The sequence below is a fragment of the Puma concolor genome, chromosome C1 (assembly GCF_028749965.1).
Source record: "Puma concolor isolate L17-30 chromosome C1, mPumCon1.1.hap2, whole genome shotgun sequence".
NCBI lineage: Eukaryota > Metazoa > Chordata > Mammalia > Carnivora > Felidae > Puma > Puma concolor.
The window spans coordinates 127,974,930-127,998,427 of record NC_141674.1 but is presented as its reverse complement, the minus strand read 5'-3'; the positions used below and the strand labels follow the sequence as shown (position 1 = coordinate 127,998,427).

At 34.8% G+C, this 23,498-nt stretch overlaps 1 protein-coding gene across 13 annotated transcripts in view; it reads right to left on the bottom strand.

Annotated features, from left to right (window-relative positions):
- The window catches only part of R3HDM1 (R3H domain containing 1), a 129,684-nt gene that overhangs the window by 83,169 nt on the left and 23,017 nt on the right, over positions 1–23,498 (bottom strand). For 4 of the 13 annotated variants that reach the window (XM_086718465.1, XM_086718464.1, XM_086718466.1 and 1 more), the window contains 10 exons: positions 19,277–19,336; positions 19,053–19,193; positions 13,286–13,394; positions 13,100–13,195; positions 10,908–10,945; positions 10,775–10,825; positions 10,441–10,667; positions 8,117–8,371; positions 4,774–4,925; positions 764–865 (listed from right to left, as the gene is read on the bottom strand). In XM_086718465.1, the coding sequence (XP_086574591.1) occupies positions 764–865; positions 4,774–4,925; positions 8,117–8,371; positions 10,441–10,667; positions 10,775–10,825; positions 10,908–10,945; positions 13,100–13,195; positions 13,286–13,394; positions 19,053–19,193; positions 19,277–19,336 (1,231 nt within the window). Of the gene's footprint in view, positions 1–763; positions 866–4,773; positions 4,926–8,116; positions 8,372–10,440; positions 10,668–10,774; positions 10,826–10,907; positions 10,946–13,099; positions 13,196–13,285; positions 13,395–15,192; positions 15,326–19,052; positions 19,194–19,276; positions 19,337–23,498 lie in introns of those variants that run through there. The other 9 variants (XM_025912442.2, XM_086718468.1, XM_086718470.1 and 6 more) reach the window with 8 other exon arrangements.

Below are 23,498 nucleotides of genomic sequence, written 5' to 3'. Positions count from 1 at the left end.
AAAATATGATGCCATATATTAAAAAAATAACAGCACCACTGGGAAAAGTCTATTAGGCTGTTTAGGGAGACTCATTTTAAGGGAAGGGAAGTAACATTTATTGAATACTCATTTCGTGTTACGCCCTAGGCAGGAATTCCATTCCAACTTTTACATTGTTGTCTCATATAGTTAGTAACTATAGAAGGTCACAGAGAGAACACATGGCCCTGGTGCTTGTAAACTCTGAGAGGTAGAATTTAGGGCATACTTTGGATTGAAGAAGGTACCATTCATTACAGTCACAGATTAAATATCTAGAGATCTTCTTGGGAATATACTTAGAAGAATGTCTTATGTAATCATAAGCTCCAATTCACCCTAATAACTGGGATAAGTCTACGGGACCTATGTACTGGGGAAAGAACAGAAAGCCTTAAACCCAGATGAAGGCTGCCACTCCAAGATTGCACAGATCGCACTGATCTCAAGGAGAAAAGTAGCTAAACCATCTTAGGACTAGAATTGTCAACCTGAAAATAATTTCATTGTGGAAAAGCAGGAAAAAATTGGGATTTATATAATCACTGTAATAAGTCAATATAACAAATATTGTACAGTAGACAGTAAATTATTTCTAATACAAGTTAGAAACACTTTTTCAGTATATGTGTCTAGGACTTTAAATAGTCACAAAAGATCATATCACATTAATCACATTCATGAGCATCCATCACACATCCACCCACAGAAACAATGCAGGAGGTGAATAGAGATATAGTACCACGGAGTATTGCTGGGTGGGTGAGACTGGCAGGAGCGGGGATGGGTAAGGGGCTGTAGAGTACTGAACAGGCTGTGAAGAGGACTGCAGAGGACGAACAGGCTAAGGAATAACAGGTTGGCAAACAATGTTAATGTCAGAATAAAATGTTACAAGAATTGCATAAAATGGAAAGTTACACTTTTTTGACAACAGCTTAAACTATATTTATAAAGTGATCTTAAACAACGATAATAGGAAACAACAAAAACAATGCTAAATGAAGAAACTCTACACAGTAAAAATTTAAAAAACATACCTATGTTTTAATATATAATTTGTTTTCATAAAAATATTTATTAGATTCATAGAAACAGGTAATTTAGACATTTCAAATCCTATTATCTAACCCAAACCCCTAGGTTAAGTCAGTAAAAACAAAACCACTCATTCTTACTTCCTGGTTTGATGGAGGGGCTGTTCTATTTAGCATTATAAAACTAAATAAAAGAAAAACTTCATTCATTATCAGACAATGAAAACTTAACATAGTATCTATGCCAATTACTATCTGATAAGGCATGATTAAATACTCTTTTGGGACCATAGGGCCTGAATTCTAACAATTTTCACTTTAAAAAATTTATTTACTTTTTTAACTTTAGCAGTTTTTAAAGTACAATACGTTGTGGGTGCCACTAAGAGTAACAGCCTAAAGAACAGCACACACATACATACAGGCACATGTACACACATAAACTCATCTCTTTTACACAAGGAAGATAAACACATGTGTCTTGAAACTACAAATTTTGGTTGAGAGAGTAGATGCCATGTGGAGCTGAAAAACTAGTGACCTGAAATTTTTTCACTAAGGATATACTTCTGCATTTCAGAAAAAAAAGGATAAGTTTTATGTTTCCCAGGGACACTCAAAAACAGACATTATAGAAAATGAACAATGTTTTAATCATTTTAAAGCTTAAGGAGTACAGCTGGCCATCTGTAGGCTAACAGTGGCATCTGACTTAGTTTCCCAGTCTTATATTTATATTAGATAGTTTATTACAAAAGGGTAATACACATACTGGCTTAAAGACTCTCATAATCCATGTTATATAGGTGACAGTCAGAGTAAGATAAGTGACCTGTAGACAGCCATGTAAGCAAGCACTGGAGGAACCCAGGTCATTTTATCTAACGAAAACTCTCACTTTTGCTTAAAATGTATACATATGAATCTCTGGACAGTATTTCCTAAAAGAATACTTTGAAAATGCAAAATAAGCGAACTGAATAAGCTTCCTAAGGAAATAATCTAAATAAGGGGAAAGTCTTATGACAACTCAGACGTGTATGGTGAGTTACACTCCCCCCACAAAATCAACACAATAGTTTCTAAAAAATGAAAAAAATAGAATCTCACAAAAAATCTAGAACTAAAGCAAAAGTACTAAACAAGGTAAACACTGAAGGATCTATAGAGCCACTGGTTCCTCACTAACCTCTTGACTAGAAATTAGCAAGCTTCCTAGCAGATGACAGCACATATCACACTAAATGAGGTGCAGTGGTTTTAGAACTTCCAAGCACAGGCTATTCAATGTGTTATTAAGTCAGACAACCATTAAGACATAACTTTCTTCCAGACATCTTGACCTACTATGTAAGTGTCAGATGAAACAAAAGCTTTAGTCGGCTGTAAGATAAAAGAAAGAGGAGTCCGATGAGCACCAGTGGTATGAATTAATGTCTCCGAGAGTGTCAAGTGGTAATGAGACAAATGTGGGCGGGAAGACTCGTTGTTCAAAGTGAAATTCTGACACCACTTAGAAAAGGAAAAGCCTTAGCTCTTCCTTTTCCTACTTAAATTGCAAATGGCTGCAAAACAATATCCACTTAAAAGTGACTGGTTTTGAGAAATGCAGCCCATCTGAAGGCTTTGGAAATCATACTATTATTTTGTTTGGTTATTTGAAACTTCATGGATGGATTATCTCAGTGCAGAAAGAAAGTAGTTACTGAATATCATTTGTTCATCAATTCTCTATTTTGGTATCTGATGATGAATTACCTGAAACACCTGAAGCAACACCAGGACAATCAACCACAAAGTTTGATGCATATCCTGAGATTTCAAATTATAGTCCATTAAAGCTCTATTCCTTTTTTAAAATGTTTATTTTTTTTTGAGAGAAAGAGAGCAAATGAGGTGGGAGGGCAGGGAGGGGGGACAGGATCTGTAGCGGGTTCCTTGCTGACAGCAGAGAGCCCGATGTGTGGCTTGAACTCACAAACCATGAGATCACTGACATGAGCCAAAGTCAGACCCTCAACCAACTGAGCCACCCAGGTGCCCCTAGGCTCTATTTCTAAACTAAGCTATCTACACCTTTATTTAGGATAGTCTCATATCTAAATCATACAAAATTATTTCTAAGAGATAATAATCTGAAATATATAATCATAGATGAATCCTTAGACTTTTTTGAAGCCACCAGACAAATACTATTTCCACTGAATGAAATGAAAATCAGTCTTATAAAGCTCCTGGTGAAATACGTAGCAAGGCATAGGCAACTGACAACAAGAAGAAAGAGAAATACTTCAGGACCTAACTGAATGAAGGCAAGGCAGAGAAGGCCAGGGAGGGCATTTTATGTACTCCAATGTGTACCTGTGCATTTTTAATCAAATGGGGTTGGGAAGTGGATATGGGAGTCTTTGGAAACAGTTTTTAGGCAACTTCCTCTTCACACATTTGTATGTTTGGTTTTTAAAAAAGTTTTTTTTTTTACGTTTATTTATTTTTGAGACAGAGAGCATGAACAGGGGAGGGTGAGAGAGAGAGGGAGACACAGAATCTGAAACAGGCTCCAGGCTCTGAGCTGTCAGCACAGAGCCCGATGCAGGGCTCGAACTCACGGACTGTGAGATCATGACCTGAGCCGAAGTCGGTCGCCCAACCGACTGAGCCACCCAGGCGCCCCCACAGATTTGTATGTCTCAAAAGCACATCAAAAACCTAGAAATCCTACTTTATATAAACTACCTTGCCCAATATTAGGAGTCTTAATTGCCAGAGGCACAATTATTTGCAAAACTTTGAAAGTATTTGATGACATTACCACTGCTCATATATTCTTTACCCTTGCACTACACAAACTATATAACTTGCCAATAAAATTAATGAAATTTCCCTAGTTCAAGTTTATCTCCATACTTCTTTCATAAGAAAGTATTCTACAAGTTCTCACCAGTGGAATATTTAGATAGTCTTATGGAGAAAAAGAGGTGTAACTAACTGTACAAGCTGTCTTTGATATGTTATACAACCTTTAAAAGAACAAAAGTAACTGAGTTTACACTGGGATAATCAAGTTCCCCAAGGATGAATAATACATCTATATGGGAACAGCCAGAATGTGAAAGTGTATGTACAAACTTTAAACATTTCTACAAATTCAAGATACTATTAAGAGTGCTTCTGTGAATTCTAATTCAGAATATTTTTGCCTCCCTCTTTCGTAGAATAGGTGGGATGCAAAGTACCTTGCCGAACTTGAGCAACTTAAGTTTCTTCTATCTTCTTGATCTGTTGAACCTTAGAGCAACTTACTTATTAGCTCACTGGGATAATCTTAGTTTTCTTTTTATTCCTTTTGTCCATCTCTTGCTGTTGTAGAATACGGAGAACATACTCACCACATAGGCTCATGAGATATGAAATTTCCTTCTTTCCAATATATATTCTGTATTTATTAGCTGAAAATCCTGTGAAGTTAACCTCTCTTCCTACAAACGGAGCGGGACATCACTGGTGCAGAATATTAAATATTAAATTAATTTAATATTTAATAAAATATTAAATATTAAATTAATATAATATTTAATAAAATATTAAATATTAAATTAATATTAAATATTAAGAGATACTTGGGCTAGACCAATTATAATTATAATTAGTGAGTTTAAACCCAAATATATAAAGGAAGGTGAGCTTAGCATTATGTAATCATGGATATGTGCACCTGTGAGAAAATGTGATTAGCTGCTTGTTGTTGAGGTGGTGGGGGTGGCAGAGGTGGCTGTGGAGGTCCAGGCACTTGGGTTCTAACAGGTTGTTGAGTCATAGGAGGATTATACACAACTGGACTTCCATCTGGGTTTATGAAGGGCTGACCTGAAAAATTATAAGAGGAGGGAAAAAAACCATTTACAATTGAGACCGAACATAGGTCATTTCTATGAACAATCTGTAACACAGGTCTATAATCCTTACTCAAAATCTCAAAGCCAAGTTTCTGAAGACCAAAAGATTTTCTTAGCAGAGGAAACAAAGTGTGACCTTACCTGAGCCTATTTTAATAGTCTTTATTTTTCTCACTTAGGGTAAATTTTTTTTTCATTTTTTAAAAATATAATTTATTGTCAAACTGGCTTACATACAACACCCAGTGCTCATCCCAACAAGTGCCCTCCTCAATGTCTGTCACCTATTTTCCCTCTCCCGCCAGTTTGTTCTCTGTATTTAAGTTTCTTGTAGTTTACCTCCCTCCCTGTTTGTAACTATTATTTCCCCTTCCCTTCCCCCATGGTCTTCTGTTAAGTTTCTCACAGAGTAAATACTTGAAAATTCTGCTGCAGTGTTTTACTATGTAGGTGCTGCTCTAAAACCTCCTCGAGTTATTTTACAATACACAGCATTTTTCAAAAAACTCTGAATTCTGAATATCTTGCTCAAGGGATTCAGTGATAGGACTGTGGTCCTGTAGTGCTTTAACGATTTCAGTTTTAAGAAAAAATTCTTGACTTTGGGATACTGGAACGTTATTAATTAGCCTCTATTACGTAGTGAGAAAGAGCTAATTTATAGACCACAATGCATATGCTTAATTAGTGAAATTAACACTGGATGAAAATTAAAAATGCTTGCCAGCTTCAAATTTCAAATCATGGACTTGATGGCAGAGTCCTTATTTTATAACTTCTAAAGTTGTAAGTTGTGAACTCTGAAGAATTTTGTAAAATAATTTTTTAATTCTAGTGAGCTTGATTCACAGGTATGAAAAAAACCTTTAATATTGATTTAGAGGCTTATTGTTATTGCTTACTAATTACTGGGGGAATATCTGAAGTGCCTAAGTAAATGAATTTTACTCTTTTCTACACATACATTCTGAACAACTTTTTCTTATTATGAAAATATTTTTATTGTGGGAAAATAACCAATAAATAGGGATCGAAAGAAAATAAATCCCCCCATAATCTTGTAGTTAACAATTTGGATACCCTTCTTCCAGAATTTTTTTTTTCAGAGCAGAGGTAAACAGATACACAGATTAGTATTTTTCCTTACACTATACACTATATTATTTTAAAAAAAAAGAACAGAAAAAAAGGGACTATGTGAAATATACTATGATACCCATTTAGAATGGGAAGAATAGAGAAGTTAAGAGAAATCTGACTGAACAATTGTTAAAAATTATCTTAATAATATCCTTTCTTCCATGGTAAAACCCCCTATTTGCTTTCTGAAACTTATGACATAATAAAATAATTGTGGGGAGAGAAGAATACATTGTTCCACTGATACCAAGTGGGAAAAGTCCTTCAAATTCAAATAATTTTCATTAAGTTTCTTGATAATTTAGTTATATGAAAACAAGTAATGCTGGGTATTTGTTGAGTGTTATGTAATTTTGAACAAAAATGGTAGAGAAGATATGATTGGAAGCATGCTTAAAAGTAACTTAAGGGCCGTTTGAAAACGTTGGATGTGTTGTAATGCTGTTCTCAAAAAGCAAAGAGATCACTTTTGGACTCATTTAAAATTACGAATACAATTCAATTACAGGTTGATCTGTTGCTCATTCTATAATTTCCTATTCAGTAGAATCTTTCATATCATTGAAAAATCATTAAAATGTTTTGAATGAAAAGTAATAGTAAATAGTATATTAAGTCATCTTATATCCTGCTCCAGAAAAACAAGAAGTTTAGTAATATAATAAATCTCAAGGAGAAGAAGATAATGGTTATTAAGCAAAAATGGAATTTCTGAATAGTTATTCATTTCTTCTAATAGAAACAAATGTTCCAATACTTTATCTTAAAAAACAGATGCAAAGAAATCTGAAGGTAATGAGTTCCAAGCCATAGTCTTCTCTACAACAAACAAAAGAAAAGGTTCAGGAGCACACAGAGACACTCTCGCCTGTACCTATCTTGCCCAACTACTGCCGTGCTGATGTGACCACATGAGTTAAGTGTACGAATTTCTAAGAAAGGTTATCAAATGATTTATAAGATTGTTCTCATTTTCACAAAATTACTGTGCCATAACATTTTGTTTTTTTTTTTTTTTTTAATTTTTTTTTTTCAACGTTTATTTATTTTTGGGACAGAGAGAGACAGAGCATGAACGGGGGAGGGGCAGAGAGAGAGGGAGTCACAGAATCGGAAACAGGCTCCAGGCTCCGAGCCATCAGCCCAGAGCCTGACGCGGGGCTCGAACTCACGGACCGCGAGATCGTGACCTGGCTGAAGTCGGAGGCTTAACCGACTGCGCCACCCAGGCGCCCCTGTGCCATAACATTTTGAATAGAGACCAGACTTCATGTGATCTTTTAAAAGATGTTTTCTATATTTGCCCATACGACATGCATAATGAAATGTATTATGACTGCAGTTTCTTAATCTCTCTGAAGTTTAGTTTCCTTACACGTAAATGGGGACTTCACCTACCAAGATTGTAATGATGATAAGTAATGTGTTTCAAGCACCTAACACAGTACATGATACATAATACATGCTGAAAAGATGAGAATTATTACCTAACTGCAAAGAATATGTGTCTTCAATATTAATTCATAAGGACTACCTATTTCCTTTTTCTAATAATAAAATGTGCCTTACCTTTTCCTTAGGAGAAAACAATTACTATATTCAGAAGGACAATAACTTATATGTTCTTTCTCCTTCATTCTATAATGAATAAGAGCTGCTTACTTTCTCCTTCCTCATGAAATGCATACTATTTTCCCCAGGATAAGTTTTACTTTTTTAAATCAAATAAAGCTCTTTCAATGGTCATTGTCTCATTTCTAAGAAATGAACCATTTTTCAATTATGGTTAGCCTAAAAGGTGATGTCTGGATGTCACAAAGAGAAAAATACTTCCTGATATAAATATATCTTGTAACATTTTCTAGCAGAAATGTTTTATTAAAGTTCTAGGGAAAATGCTAATTACTCATGAAAAATAAAAAATTGACAACACATATACAAATAATACATTTAATACAGTTTTTATTTTTCAGTAACTCCTGATATCTCAACTGAAATAAACACCTTTTTCTCGATACCAACCTGTTTGTGGGTTGATCAGAATACTGCCAGGTGGTATGCCTGCCGCTTCCAAGGGAAGCAAAAAGAAGCTAGTACTAGGAGATGCGACTTGCCCATTTAGGCCACCATCAAAGGAAAGAGAGCTATGAGTGCTGACAGTTGGATAGACGACAGGTGCGCCATGAGAAGACTGGCTGAGAGCTGTACCTGGAAGAGGCTGCTGGATGTGAGAAAGAGAGCCCGTAGATGACCCTACACTACCAGAAGACTCAGAACCTAGGGAGGAGTAATGAAAAATATGGATTTTTTAAACCTCATATAAAAACGAAGGCTTTAAATATGTAACAATAAAATCCACATTACATAACATGCAGTTACCACATAAAAGCAATGGCTATTTTTGATTTACTATATAATTTTGCTTCCCCTCCCCATCATCAACAAGTTTAATACAGCAAACTGATCACATAAGTTGTCAGAGAAGTCATAGCCAAAGCATGCAACTTAAGCAAGATTATAATAACAACAGCCACAGACAGCCACAAAAAGCACATTACCCACATTCCCCAAAGCACAAACTTATGTACATTTTACCTTTTAGATTAACACTTAGGAATACACAGATTATAATTTTCCCCAGGAAAAAGAACATAGCACAGCCAAATGCCCCAAATCTCTTATACCAGAAACCCCTTATCTATAAGAACACAGAAAGATTAAGAGTAGTATAGGAGATAACAAAAATGATAAATTCTCTATCAAGAGCCACAATTGGGAAGTTTCATTGCAGAATTCCATTTTAAGCTCAGAATCATAGCATCTTCCTATAGAGTCAACATTTAATTGTTTATCATATCAAGGGACAAAGACAGCATGAAAAATATTCCGAGTATTCATATTAGCATTAATTTTAAAATTTATTTCTTGCTAAACTTAATAAATGTGATAGTTTATTTTTAGCTGTTTTTATCCTTGCAATCTATTTCGTTTTCTATCACCCAGAGACTGAAAATGTTACTGACTTTCAGTAAAATGGCTAAAACTGGATAATAAGACAATCAAAGAAAGAAAAAGATTTTTAAACTGTATATGGTTAACTAGGTTTTAAGTAAGAGTTGACTCTGCGATGGAGAATTACTCTTTAATGAATGAAATAAACAAATATGATACACTTATACAGACTGCCTTCTTCTATTTTAAGTTTTGCCAAATGACCCCTGATAAAAACTCTACCAAAAATAATTTTTCCCATTAAGAGTTAAATAATGGTTCATCTCTGAAGAGAATATAGATTATAAATAGGACACGATCTTAAAATGTTTTAATTCAGCAGTGTTCCTAAATGATCTTCTCATAGTTATTGTTATGATGACTTGTTTCCCAAATAAATGCATATCTTGTGCATATACATATTTCTTATATTAACAAAATTTACCTATCTTTAGCAATATTCTATGATATACACTAAGATATTTTTAATATGCACATTATAATAAGAAAGGGTGACGAGTGCAATTCATAAGCCTTAATTTAAAGCAATGATTATAGACAAGGATTAATAAAAAAATACTTGGCCACCTCTAAATCTCTCCCATGTTACCTGTACAATACCATATGTCTACGATAACCCAGATAGGCTAAAGATAGCCATTTCTGCTAACTTTTAAAGCTAATTTTGGAATACAAATAAAGATCTGCAAGGATCCTAAGAGAGATGTGAGGGTCTTTAGTATTAAACCCAGTTAGTAAAGGTGAAGAGAAAATGTATGAGCCTAAATGTAAGGTACCATAAAAGCAAAGAAACTAGAAGAATGAGGATGTTACTAAAATTTTCACTCATTCAGAATAATTACATCACATTATTTTTCTTGAAAAATCCTCAGAAACTTCTCAGCAATTTTACTGATTCTTTGAATGGCAAATGAAGGACTTTATCATGAAAAATACAATCAATAACTGATAGTATTAGCTGAAAATGCAACCAATGTTAAATAATCCTAGGTAAGAAACCAGGCCTTCTAATTATAAATAAGCAATGGAGAATTTCCAACCACCTCTGGGGACTCAAACAACAGATGACATTTCACTGAACTAACTTGATTAAGTTTATGTCACAAGAGAGGATTTTTACTTTAACTGATGTTTGTAAATCTCTCTTGAGCAGAGAATGAATCCTAATGTCAATACACCCATTACCTCTGAAGTACTGTGGAGCTGCTCAATGCACTGCTGGTAGGAATTTTAGATGTTAGGATAACTACAGAAGCCATCTGATAAATAAAGAGCTAAGGCAGCAATAGGGAAACGAATGTTATGACTGCACAGTTCTAGACAAATATTTATACCTGTTTTTGAAAGCCTGCCTATGCTTTTGCTGCTCCCAGAACTATCACCTCTTGTCAGGACCGAGATTCCACTGAAGCTGCTGGCTTTGGTAACAGCAGGCTTGAAGTTTCGGAGGGAACTGTCTGAATCTGTACTGCTCCAGGGTCGTGGTTCAGAATACTTCAGTTCATTCTCAGTGCTGCTTTGATGGCTATTTGTTGATCTCCCTGAAGCATCTTTATTAACTCTGTAATTTAGAAAGAAAACTTTGAAAAGCTAATAGGACAAAAGGGGAAAGAATAGAGAAAAAATGCTTTGAGTTTTTAATACTGCATGAAAACATGCTTTCAATACCTAAATATCTGACGCCTCTGCTGGGTACTACTAGCATCCTCGTCTTGGATTCTGTTGGCATTTTAATGAGACATTTTTATTTTTATTAGCATCAATCAGAGAGTTAACAAATGAATGTTAAAAATTCCCTCACCTTTTGTCAATAATATAATTCTCTTGGGAACACAGGGACTAGAAAGAAAGAAGAGATATAAGAAGTTGAGCTTTTGTCAAATACATAAACTGGTGATGACAACAAAAAACACATGCAGTAATATTTAATAAGTTATCATTTAGCCCTGCGAAAAAAATCCAAAATAGTGATAGGGGGACATAAATAAATAACAATGAAATTATTTTTGGCTTGGACACACTATGCTTACTTTTAACAGAAGCCATTCATTTCTGGGGCACAAATTAATCTGAAATTCAAATAATCTCTTCCAAAAAGTGAACCCCTTTTCACTATTATATACTGAAGGTGTACACCAATCTAAAGATTCCACCTCATTCACTCAACATTTTGATCACCTGTGCTTTGGTTGTGACTGTAGCAGTGAACAAGCAAGCAGCTATACCTCAATGCAGCTCAGAACCAAACTGTTCTAATGCTATGCACTTAGCTCGGGCAACCACCATTTTTGCTTGTATTATTATAACAGTCTTCTATCTGGTTTTCCAGCTACTAGTTTTGCCCTTTTAATCCAATTTAAACAATAGAAGCCACAAAAGTGTTTCTAAAATGTCAATCTTATCACATCTCTTTCCTCCTTTAACAGCTCTCCGCTGTTTGCATAGAGGTCAGCAAACTATGGTCAGCCACCTGTTTTTGCAAATAAAGTTTTATTCGAACACAGCCGTGCCCATTTATTTATGTATTTTCTACATCTGCTTTCACATTAAAAAGGTAGATTTGAGTTGTTGCAATAAAATACCGCATGACTCTAAAAGCCTAAAATATTAATTATCTGGCTCTTTACAGAAAAGTTTGCTGCCTCCTGCTCTAACTAAAGGCCCAACCACCTTAACCAGCTTTCAGGGACAGGTCATCTGCTTCCTGGGTCAAGTCATCTGCTTCCTGCTTATTTCTCTAATCTAAACTTTCCTCACTTTCTGTGTCACGTAGGCTATAGTCCAGCTCCTCTGAATTTTTTAGTCTTCATGTGTCAACTTCTCCTTTAACTCTGGGCCTCTGCAAATACTGACCCTCTACTTGGAACATTTCACTCCCTTGGAGTCTCTGTTTGGAAGCTAACTCTTCCTCTCACTCCTGAGTTCTGTTTTGTGATGCTTTTCTGCCATGTCCCTTATTTTACCTTCATGTCTCCACCTACATCACATATCGTATTGTCATTACCTGGCTATTCATCGGGGTAGAGGCCTCATCAATCTTAGAAACTACAGAGAGAATTACATCTAGTTTATCAGGCTCTGAAGACAGCAGACCTGGGCTGAAATCCCAATCTCTGTCATTTTCTAGCTATATGATCTTTTGCTACTTTACTCAGCCTCCTCGAACCTCAGTTTCCTTATCCATAAGATAAAAACAATGATAATACCTACCATATGTATATATAGCACTGTTTGGGGGATAACTTATTTTAAGTGTAAACGGATGTGTCCTCCAGTGCCCAGCATAGCACCTACTATAGGTGGTCAATAAGATTTGTACGAATATTAACTGATAGTTTGGATTTTAGTATTACTCTTTGTTTTTTTACCATTGAAATTTCCATCTCTGGCAATGTTAACACAAATTACATACATTCATATATCCATGAATAAAACCTAGTACTAAACAGAATGGGTGCTTAACAGACACTGGTCAGACCAAACTAAATCTCTTCTCAAATATATGTATAAAATAATTACCCACTTTAAAGATTTCTTTCACATAATCACTTAAAAAAGTAGACAATATTAATCTAAAAATTAGTTTTACTTTAAAAGAAACAAGTTATTTATTGAGAAAAATCTACTACCAAGTAGAACTTAGAGTTCATGATTTTGTAGACTATGATGAATGTTCTAAAAATCTCAAATCTGTAAGAAGTTTGGAAGGAAAAAAAATTATACTAACTATATATTCAGTTCAACACTACTACTCTGTAGTCTATAAACATGCAGTTTTTGAAATATTTATATAACTGCTGCAATGTAGCATTTTATAAACTATTAAATTATTAACATGAACAAGATGGATCTCAGTATTTCTAACAAGTGACTTTAAATATAACAGATACGGTTACAAATAAATGATCAATAGATTATAAAAGGAGTGACCTCCCCTCTAATGCAATTAGCATATATTTTAACAGTGAGATCTAAATATAAATCAGTACATACATCTTGGGAAAATATTCGGTCTCTGGCTCTCTGGTACTCCTCTTCTCTTTCTTCTATAGATTTGCTCCTTCTGTCATCTTTCAAACGTATTCTCATCTAAAGGAACGAAAACAATTAATTCTCAGGAAAATGATCAGTTGGGATAAGTCCTGCACCTAGAAAAAAGCTGCAGTTGTGACAGATTACCTGGTTATCATCTTTGTCAAAGCTGGAGTTGTCTCTCTTGAGGATATATCGTTTCTGAAAGTCTTCACCTTTATCATCCTTAATATGTTCATTGAATTTCTGATCAGGTCTAAAAAAACCACGAAGGGAACAGGAAAGATAGTACACAATATTTACAGAAAAGTTAAATACAACATGTTATGAAAAGTAATCAAAGCAATGCAAATTACCACTCATTAGTGCCACTAATAATTAATATTTATGTTATCTCATTTACTCTTCATAATAATCTTATGAGAAGGTATTAACTGCTCTATGTTATGACTGAAAGGCCATATGAAAAATACACTGTGGGCTCTGGAATCAGACTGCTTGGGTTCAAATATTCAGCTTTACCACTTTAGTTGCTTCAGGACTTGTGCAAGTTACTTAACCTTCCTGTTCCCTAGTTTCCTCATTTGTAAATTGAATTACAGGATACCTACTTCAAAGGGTTGTTCTGAAAATGAAGTGAATTAATAAATGAATAGCACTTAAAAAGTAAACACTCAGTAGAAGTTTGTTATTACTATAAATATTACTGAAAAAAGCTGAGGTTCAAATGGCTTAGGCAACTGTCCAAGGTCAAGGGCAAGTGGATGACTGAGCCACAGCTGGTGCATTGGTATGGCAGACTCAAAGCCTATTTACCCTCTTTGCATTGCCTCCTCTAAATCTAAGGAAAAATTCTGGGAAAAAGAATAAAGTATAGTGTTGTATCTTATATTACATTCTTACATTTGGTGTGATATAACTGAAAGTAATAAAATTTTCTGTGGCTGCTTTAACTAAAACTTAAGAGGTTAATTTCAAATGCAACCAAGAATTCTTAATTATAACAGGGTACATCTTTGATTTATATTAATTGAAACAGGTTAAAAAAGAAATAATTCTTTTTTGGAGGTTAAAGTTGTAACCTAAAGTAATAATTATAAAATTATAACAATACATTTTATGGCTGATTTGTCTTTCCTCTACAGAAGTGTTGCAAGTTCTAATGACATCCTGAAGACATATATGAGGTTGTAGTCCGTGGAAAATCAAAATTACGTAAAACTTCCCTTTCTAAAATATATTGTCAGCTTCAACAAATTAATTTATTTAATACTCTTGTGACTTAATAACATCCTGTTATAAAACTGGAATTACTCTTTTGAAATACATGGTACATAAAAATATATTTAGAGGTACAAAGAAAGGTTAACTGAAGCCCTGAGTAGTTTTTTAAATATAGCTTAAATATGTATTATACAGTGATGTAATATACTGTGAATACCAAGTACATTTCTGAACCAAATAAACCTAAGTAATAACATCTGCAGCAAACATGACCATATATATCATTATGTAGAATATTTAAGGAATGCTTCTGAATATTTGTTTTAACCTAGTAAATTTTTAATAAAGTACTGTTTCTATATCCTGTCAAATTATGCAAAACAAGATTTAAAAATAAAACTTATCTAAGTAAGTTGAAGAAATCTTTATTTTACAACGTACTTAGGTGAAACGAAGGGCAGATCTCCACACAGAGCTATATGTATACAGAACTAAGAAGAACAAAAACAAGAGTAAAAACAACATCATGACCAAACTGATGAGAAAAAAAATGCTTTCTTTAGTAGGAATTTGCAAGGTTGTCTATTTAGTTCTGAAGATGGTAGTATGTTATTTCTGTCACAGGATTACCCTGTTTACTTATATCAACTTTTTTTGTAGCTGTTCAAAGTCATTTTTCTTTATTGAAGGTGTCTGTACTTGGGCGCAAGAGTTATTCCAAAGTCAACTCTAAGGTTTAACCAAGGGCCTGGCAACTTTTCTAAGAGCAGCTGGATTCCCACACCAAATAGCATTGGCAGGCATTTCAGCTAACCTTAAGACTGTCTTACCTCTTTCTTTTATAGATGCCTGAATTTACTGCCCTGCAATCGCCAACTTCCCGCTCCATTGAGACACCCCAGTGGACACCGGGTTGTTGACATCCACAACACCACTGGTTCAAGGCTGGAGCGGGTAATTTGCCTATGAGGAAAAGGTAAGTTTGCATTTATTCAATGTGGAGCAGATCTCTAAGGTTTTCTGATTTACAACCTTCTTCATATTCCAGAAGATATAAAATAAGAATACAGTGTAACTTCAATGATCTGAATGTCTAGTTGTAATTGTGTTATCAATCCATTCTTCTTTAAGTACATCATAAACATTATATTTAGCCAAACTTTTGATTATATTGATAAAGAGAACCCTAAAGCTTTCTGACATCATTCATAGCATTCAAATAACTGAGGTTACACTGTATTGAAAACCTTAGAGAGTCACCAGTCGAAATGTTAGACAAAATGCCTGCTAATGTACATGTGCTTGGGTATCCAGCAGCTCTGAGTAATGTTGAAAGGTACTGGTTAAATGATTTTGAGTTCTATTCACCTTCAGTTCAGTTCATATCTTACGGTTACTGTCCTTGGGAAACAACTAACTGATGAGGATATTATTAAAAGAGTAAGGAACAAGCAGAAAAAAATTAAGTACCATTCACATTTGTGGGTAAAATAATCCCTAAAGGAAGACAAGGTCCTTTTTAAAGATATCTATTGTCATTAATTTAATTGTAGGAACAAACATTTAAAAATACTAGGTTCCACCAATGTATTTAGTTGACAAAATACTGTAAGAAATGGATGAAAATCAACTTTATTTCAGTAAACAATATGGCAGCTATCAGAGTAAAGGCCATTGTAATACAAGGGACATAAGTGAATAAATACAACCATGAAAAATGAATAGTTCATAGATGAGCTCCTAAGAGCAATCCCTATCAAAATAACACCAGAATTCTTCACAGAGCTAGAACAACAATCCTGTATTTGTATGGAGCCAGAAAAGACCTTGAACAGCCAAAGCAATCCTGAAAAAGAAAACCAAAGCTGGAGGCATCACAAATCCAGATTTGAAGCTGTATTACAAAGCTGTAATCATCAAGACAGTATGGTACTGGCACAAAAACAGACACTCAGATCAATGGACCAGAATAGAGAACACAGAAATGGACCCACAAATGTATGGTCAACTAATCTTTGACAAAGCAGGAAAGAATCTCCAATGGCACAAAGACAGTCTGTTCAGCAAGTGGTGCTGGGAAAACTGGACAGCGACATGCCAAAGAATGAACCTGGACCACTTTCTTACACCATACACAAAAATAAACTCAAAATGGATGAAAGACTTCAACATAAGACAGGAAGCCATCAAAATCCTAGAGGAGAAAACAGGCAACAACCTCTTTGACCTCGGCTACAGCAACTTCTTACTTGACATGTCTCCAGAGACAAGGGAAACAAAAGCAAAAATGAACTATTGGGACCTCATCAAGATAGAAAGCTTCTGCACAGTGAAGTAAACAATCGGCGAAACTAAAAGGCAACCGATGGAATGGGAGAAGATATTTACAAATGACATAAAAGATAAAGGGTTACCCAAAATCTACAAAGAATTTATCACATTCAACACCCAAAAACCAAATCATTCAGTGAAGAAATGGACAAAAGACATGAACACTTTTCCAAAGAAGACATCCAGATAGCTAACCAACACATGAAAAGATGTTCAACATCACTCATCAAGGAAATACAAATCAAAACCACAATGAGACACCACCTCACAACTGTCAGAATGGCTAAAATTAACAACTCAGGTGTTGGTGTGGATGTAGAGAAAGATGAACTCTTTCGTTCTGCTGGTGGGAATGCTGGTGGCGGTGCAGCCGCCTTGGAAAACAGTATGGGGGTTCCTCAAAAAATTAAAAATAGAACTACCCTATGACCCAGCAATTCCACTACTAGGTATTTATCCAAAAGATACAGGAGTGCTGATTTGAAGGGGCACATGTACCCCGATGTTTATAGCAGCACTATCAACAATAGCTAAAGCATAGAAATAGCCCAAATGTCCATGGACTTATAAATGGATAAAGAATATGTGGTATATATATACACAATGGAATATTTCTCACAGATAAAAAAAAAAAAAAGAAATCTTGCCATTTGCAACAATGTGGATGGAAATAGAGTGTATTATGCTAAGCAAAATAAGTCAGAGAAAGACAAATATATTGATTTCAGTCATATGTGTAATTTAAGATACAAAACAGATGATTATAAGGCAAGGGAAGCAAAAATAATATAAAAATAGAGAGGGAGACAAACCATAAAAGACATAAATACAGAGAACAAACTGAGGGTTGCTGGCAGGGTGTTGGATGGGCTAAAGGGGCAAGGGGCAATAAGGAAGACACTTGGGATGAGCACTGGGTATTACATGTAAGTGATGAATCACTAATTTCTATTTCTGAAATTATTACTAAATTTTACGTTAAATAACTTGGATTTAAATAAAAATAGACCCTAAGTATAGCTTTAAGAAAAGCAGAAAAATAATTAATTTCAGCATTATCTATATCATCTGAAGCTGACGCTCATTACCACAGACCCACTGCTGCCACATATGAAATTGATACAGAAAATTCCAATAGGCACATTAACCATCAAAGTATAAACTTCAGCTGAACTTAACAAGCAACTTAAGTTGCTTTAGGACTAGTTTTAGAAATAGGCAGAAGAGGGGTGTCTGGATGGCTCAGTTGGCTGAGCATCCAACTCTTGAGTTTTGCCTCAGGTCATGATTCCAGGGTCATGAGATCCAGGCCTGTGTCTGGCTCTGCACTTAGCATGGAACCTGCTTAGGATTCTCTCCCCCCCCCCCCCCCCCCCCCACCCCGCCTCACGCTGAAGAAAAGAAAAGAAAAGAAAGGAAAGGAAAGGAAAGGAAAGGAAAGGAAAGGAAAGGAAAGGAAAGGAAAGGAAAGGAAAGGAAAGGAAAGGAAAGGAAAGGAAAGGAAAGGAAAGGAAAGGAAAGGAAAGGAAAGGAAAGGAAAGGAAAGGAAAGGAAAGGAAAGGAAAGGAAAGAAAAGAAAGAAAGAAAGAAAGAAAGAAGGAAGGAAGGAAGGAAGGAAGGAAGGAAGGAAGGAAGGAAGAAAGAAAGAAAGAAAGAAAGAAAGAAAGAAAGAAAGAAAGAGAAGCAGGGGAGATACTGTGGTACATGTTAAAATTTTAGGTGCCTCTGCACTGGGCCTTTTGGTCCCAAATACCAGTACTGATGCTGCAATTCACTAACACTATAAAGCTATCACTTTTTAAGCAAATGGCTCCTCTTAACTCCTTTAAATCTTTTCCTTGGTCAATTGTACATAGCTCAGAAGGGGGAATACAACATTATGGATAATACTATATTATTAACCAACAGTCCCACCTTCTCGAGATTTGTGGGAGAAAGAAGCAAAACCAGAGATTGAAAGGATTGTAAAGTGATGGAAGATAAATTAAATGTGAGGGTGTCAAAATGTGCCACAAAACAAAACAAAACAAAACAAATTTGCCTAAGGTTGTCCACAGCTATCTAAATTACATAAATTAAAAAAAAAATCCAAGTGAATAGTTTTGAAACAGCACTGTTACTATGATTTCTGAAGTTTTTTTGGTTTTGCTTTTTTAAACCAGTCCTCATTCATCTGCCTTATTTTAGTCTAGACTGGTGCATTTTGTATCTGGTATGCTAAAGGTATTTTTGGCCCTATTACATAAGGTTGTCATAAAGCTGCTAAAACCTATGGAAAACCTCAGATGAAAAGTGCTGTAGAAAGATAAACTATAATCACACACATACTTAACAAATGCCTACATTTGTTGATACTTACATTCTTGTATTGCTAGTTTTGTTTACTATGACAGACTTCCCGCTCTGATCAACATTGTGGTCTAATCCAAAGTAAGCAGCTACTCTGTGTAATAGCATCCTATGGTAAGATGTCATTGGGGGAAATTTTTTACGTGGAGACCTAGAAGTAGAGGAAAAACTAATTTAGTAAGTCAAGGAGAACTATGATGACAATTTGTTTTCTTGTTAAATGTCAGGACTTACTCATTATTACCAATGAAATCTAAAATTTCTTGTTCCAATTTCAACAGCATCATTCTGTCCCTGAAACAAAATATGAAGACTCTTATATATAAAACTTAACACTGAATTATTATGGCTCATTTTTCTCCTAAAAACTGTATATCATAAGCATGATGCTAGAATATGTAGATGATTTCTAAAAAAAGTAATGTTTAAAAAAAATTAAAGATGACTTTTTTTAGTTTAATTTTTTATTATGGAAAATTTCAGACACATACAAATGTTAAGAGAGCTGTGTAATGAATCTCAATGTAGCCTTTATTCAATTTTAACAATTATCAACACATGGCCATTCTTAAAACAGGTATTTTGATCTGCTAGGTATATGTATATGGGAGTCTGTTCTGTAGATATATACATAATAAGAGCATATTAATCTTTTACTTCCTTAATAAAGCTGAGAAATAGCAAGAAAACAGACAATTTTAGTTAGGTTCATGACTTTGTTGAGCTCCATAGAAACAGTACTCTAAAGAACATGCAATGCCAGTAACAACAGGAATATTCCTAAGGGAATCTAATGCTAGTATACAGATGGAACTATAGCAGAGAAGTATGAATTACATTATTAATTCTGACTCAGAAAAAGAAGTCTTTTGAAATCATTCTGTAAACTTGTATTATGTATTTTTAAGACTTTGGAAACTTTTGCCATAAAAATAAAAATGAACCCAAGGCCTTCAACTTGAAAAATAAATAAGGGCTCTAGGGAGTACCTGCATGTGCTCCTTTAGACCACTAGGGTCCTATTTAATGCACATATGCTATAACAATAAATGGTATCACTACCCAAAGGACCTCCTTGCTCACATACCAAGAACATGGCTCAAAAGAGTATTCTTGTGCTCATTGGAAATTTCATGTGCTTGTGAAATAAACAAACACACCCAGAGAACCTTAAAACCAGAAGTAGCTTCACAGATCATTCAGTTCTGTCCCTGATCAAGAAAACTAGGCCGAAGGTTAATATTTCCCTCTCAAATAAGTAATACATAGTAGATCCCTCTTAGACTCTAAGAGAGCAGAGAATGTAGTGCCTCTGCTTAAACTGTCTGAAAGTCTAACTATACATCAGCCCTGAGTTTGACCCTTCCTCTTTCATTGCAAAGAAGTCTCATAAAACCAAGTGATATCTGACCATACATTTTTTTTTACATTAGTTGAAAAATCAAGAGAAAAACATGCCTACCTGGCGACTGTGAACCCAAAGGTGAAAATGGGATTACATTTTCACACAAATTCTAGCAATATTCAATTCTGCCCCCAAACCTGGTTCTCCTTTAAAACTCCTGAATTCAGTAAGTGGCACTATCTCTTACCCAGCATACTATAGAAGAATTCTGGCTTGCTACAATCCATTTTCTAATTCTCCCATGCAGTTAATTACTACTGCAAGTTTTACCTACCTTCTATCTACTTTTCTTTTATTTCCACTGCTGCTACCCTGGATCCAAGCAAGCCGGATCTCTGGCTTGACTACTGTAGCAGTAGTCTATCGTGTCTTTGTGTCTTCCCTCATTTCCTCCTTATCTATTCTACCTGGAACAGCCCTAATGACTTTTCAAAAACACATGTGTGACCACATGTTATTGCCTTGGTTAAATATTTATCACAGGATTGCCACTGCTCTGATTTAAGAAACAAACATCTATAACGGGGCCTACAAGGTAGTCATGATTTGGTCTTTACCTCTTCAGACTCCTCAATCACAAACTCTTATCATTTTGGCTTATCTTTGTACTTGCCAAGCTCCTTCATGTTTCAGGTTACTTGAACATGATGTTTCCTTTGCCTTGAACAACTTCCTATTTCTTAGAACTTGTTTCTTTCATACTTTTCTTTAAAAGCTACAATTATCTTTGTATAGTTATTTGGACTATATAGAAGAGCTCAACAAATGTATCTGCATGGAATCAATTAATCAAATTATTTTACCCATCAAGTCTTTTAATTTTTTTTCCCCTGAAAGTTTTTTGGGAGGTTGGGACATTTTTACTTCTCCCTGAAAAGGACTTATTTACATAACTCCAAGACCCTCTTTTCATCTAACCTTTTGAATGCAATTTGTCTTGAGATGATCTAATTCTCAGTAACTTTCCTTACATATTTTATACACTTATTGTTTTAAAAAAAAGGAATCCGAGGCAGACAATTTATTAAGCATCCATGAAACAGTACTTTTAAGTTGGTCTGTTTCATAGGTAAATGCAAACATGTAATAAAGGTAGTAGATCAGTTGCTTTTAAAGCCAGTATAGAGGTTAAAACACACAAGTAGTAAAAGCAATTATATCTACAAAAATCAATCAAGGGATACACAAAACAGAAGGATGTAAAATGTGATATCATATACAAAAACATGGGGGGGGGTAGTAAAAATTTAGTGCTTTTAGAATGTGTTCAAACTTAAGTGACCATCAACTTCATATACATTGCTATATGCATGTTATATATAGGCATAACAGTAACCGCAAATCAAAAACCTACAATAAATGCACACACAAAAAAGAGAAAGGAATCCAAGCATTCCACTAATGAAAGGCATCAAACCACAAGGGAAGAGAGCAAGAGAAAAAGAAAGGAACGCTGAACTACAAAAACAACCACAACAAAACAAGTAACAGAAAAAAAAAGCCTTTAAATATATCCTTATCAATAATTACTTTTAATGTAAGTAGACTAAATACTTCAATTAAAACACACAGGGTGGGTGGCTGGACTAAAAAACAGGATCCATCTATCTACTGTCTAATTTCAGACCTAAAGACACATGCATACTGAAAGTGAAGGGGTGGAAAAACATTTACCATGCAAATGGAAACAGGGGAAAATATTAAAAAAAAAAAAAAAGCCAGGGTAGGAGTACTTATATCAGAAAAGATAGGAAAAAAAAAATTATTTTCTGTTTTTCAACAGTAGGCAAAAGATCTGTGAAATGTGTTTCAGCAAATGTATTGCCACTAAAAATAAATTTGTTATCTCCATGAGAGAAAAATCTAACACTTTTACTAGCCATTGATATAAATTCAGTCTTTTTTCCCCTTTCACATGTAGATCTACAGATTGCAGAGGACTTTTTATCATTATCTGGACCACTTACAAAATAAACGCTTCTGCCTGGTTTACTATATTTTCAGTTACTAAGAAATATAACTTGTTAGAAAAATAAGACTGGTCATTTCCTTAAATTCTCAAGATTTACACTTCCTGCCTTTTATCTACTATAGTTTAGTCCAAGCTTCCTATAATCTGTAATCAAGGTTAGATATTTGGTGATGATCATTAACTTAAAATTTAATAATCCTTTATAGAAGCACTGCATATAGCACTCAAACTAACAAATCCACAAATTTCTTAAGGCATAAGGTTTAGCACATGAACCTAAAAGTGGGCATACTTACTGAAATTATTGTATAATCTTTTAAAGGGAACCAATGTATGCTATTATTTAAAAAATAATAAGAACAGGGACCTCAATCACACTGATCAATCAGCTACTATCTAAAATGAAGAGGCAAAGGGGCGCCTGGGTGGCGCAGTCGGTTAAGCGTCCGACTTCAGCCAGGTCACGATCTCGCGGTCCGTGAGTTCGAGCCCCGCATCGGGCTCTGGGCTGATGGCTCAGAGCCTGGAGCCTGTTTCCGATTCTGTGTCTCCCTCTCTCTCTGCCCCTCCCCCGTTCATGCTCTGTCTCTCTCTGTCCCAAAAATAAATAAACGTTGGAAAAAAAAAGAAAAAAAAAATAAAAAAAATAAAATAAAATAAAATAAAATAAAATAAAATAAAATGAAGAGGCAACAATCTTTTAGTGTTCCAGTCATTATACCAGAAATAACTTTAGAGAAACTGTATGCAGCTAGCAGACCAGTGGCAAATAAAAAAGCAGAAAACAATAATGCTTCCATTTGACCACCCCTCCTTCCCAATATTCCATATGAGCTTGGTCAAATATCTGTAACAGATAATGACTAGTAAGTATAGCCTCTGCAAATATTTCTTGCAAATAGGAATTCCAGATAAATTATTACTTAACACCTGGAGTTAAGTTTATTTATTTGGCTGAGAATAAGATAAAGATTTAATGATCATAAGAAAAATCTTTTTTATTTATTTATTTATTTTTTTTTTAATTTATTTTTGAGATAGAGACAGAGCATGAGCAGGGGAGGGGCAGAGAGAGAGAG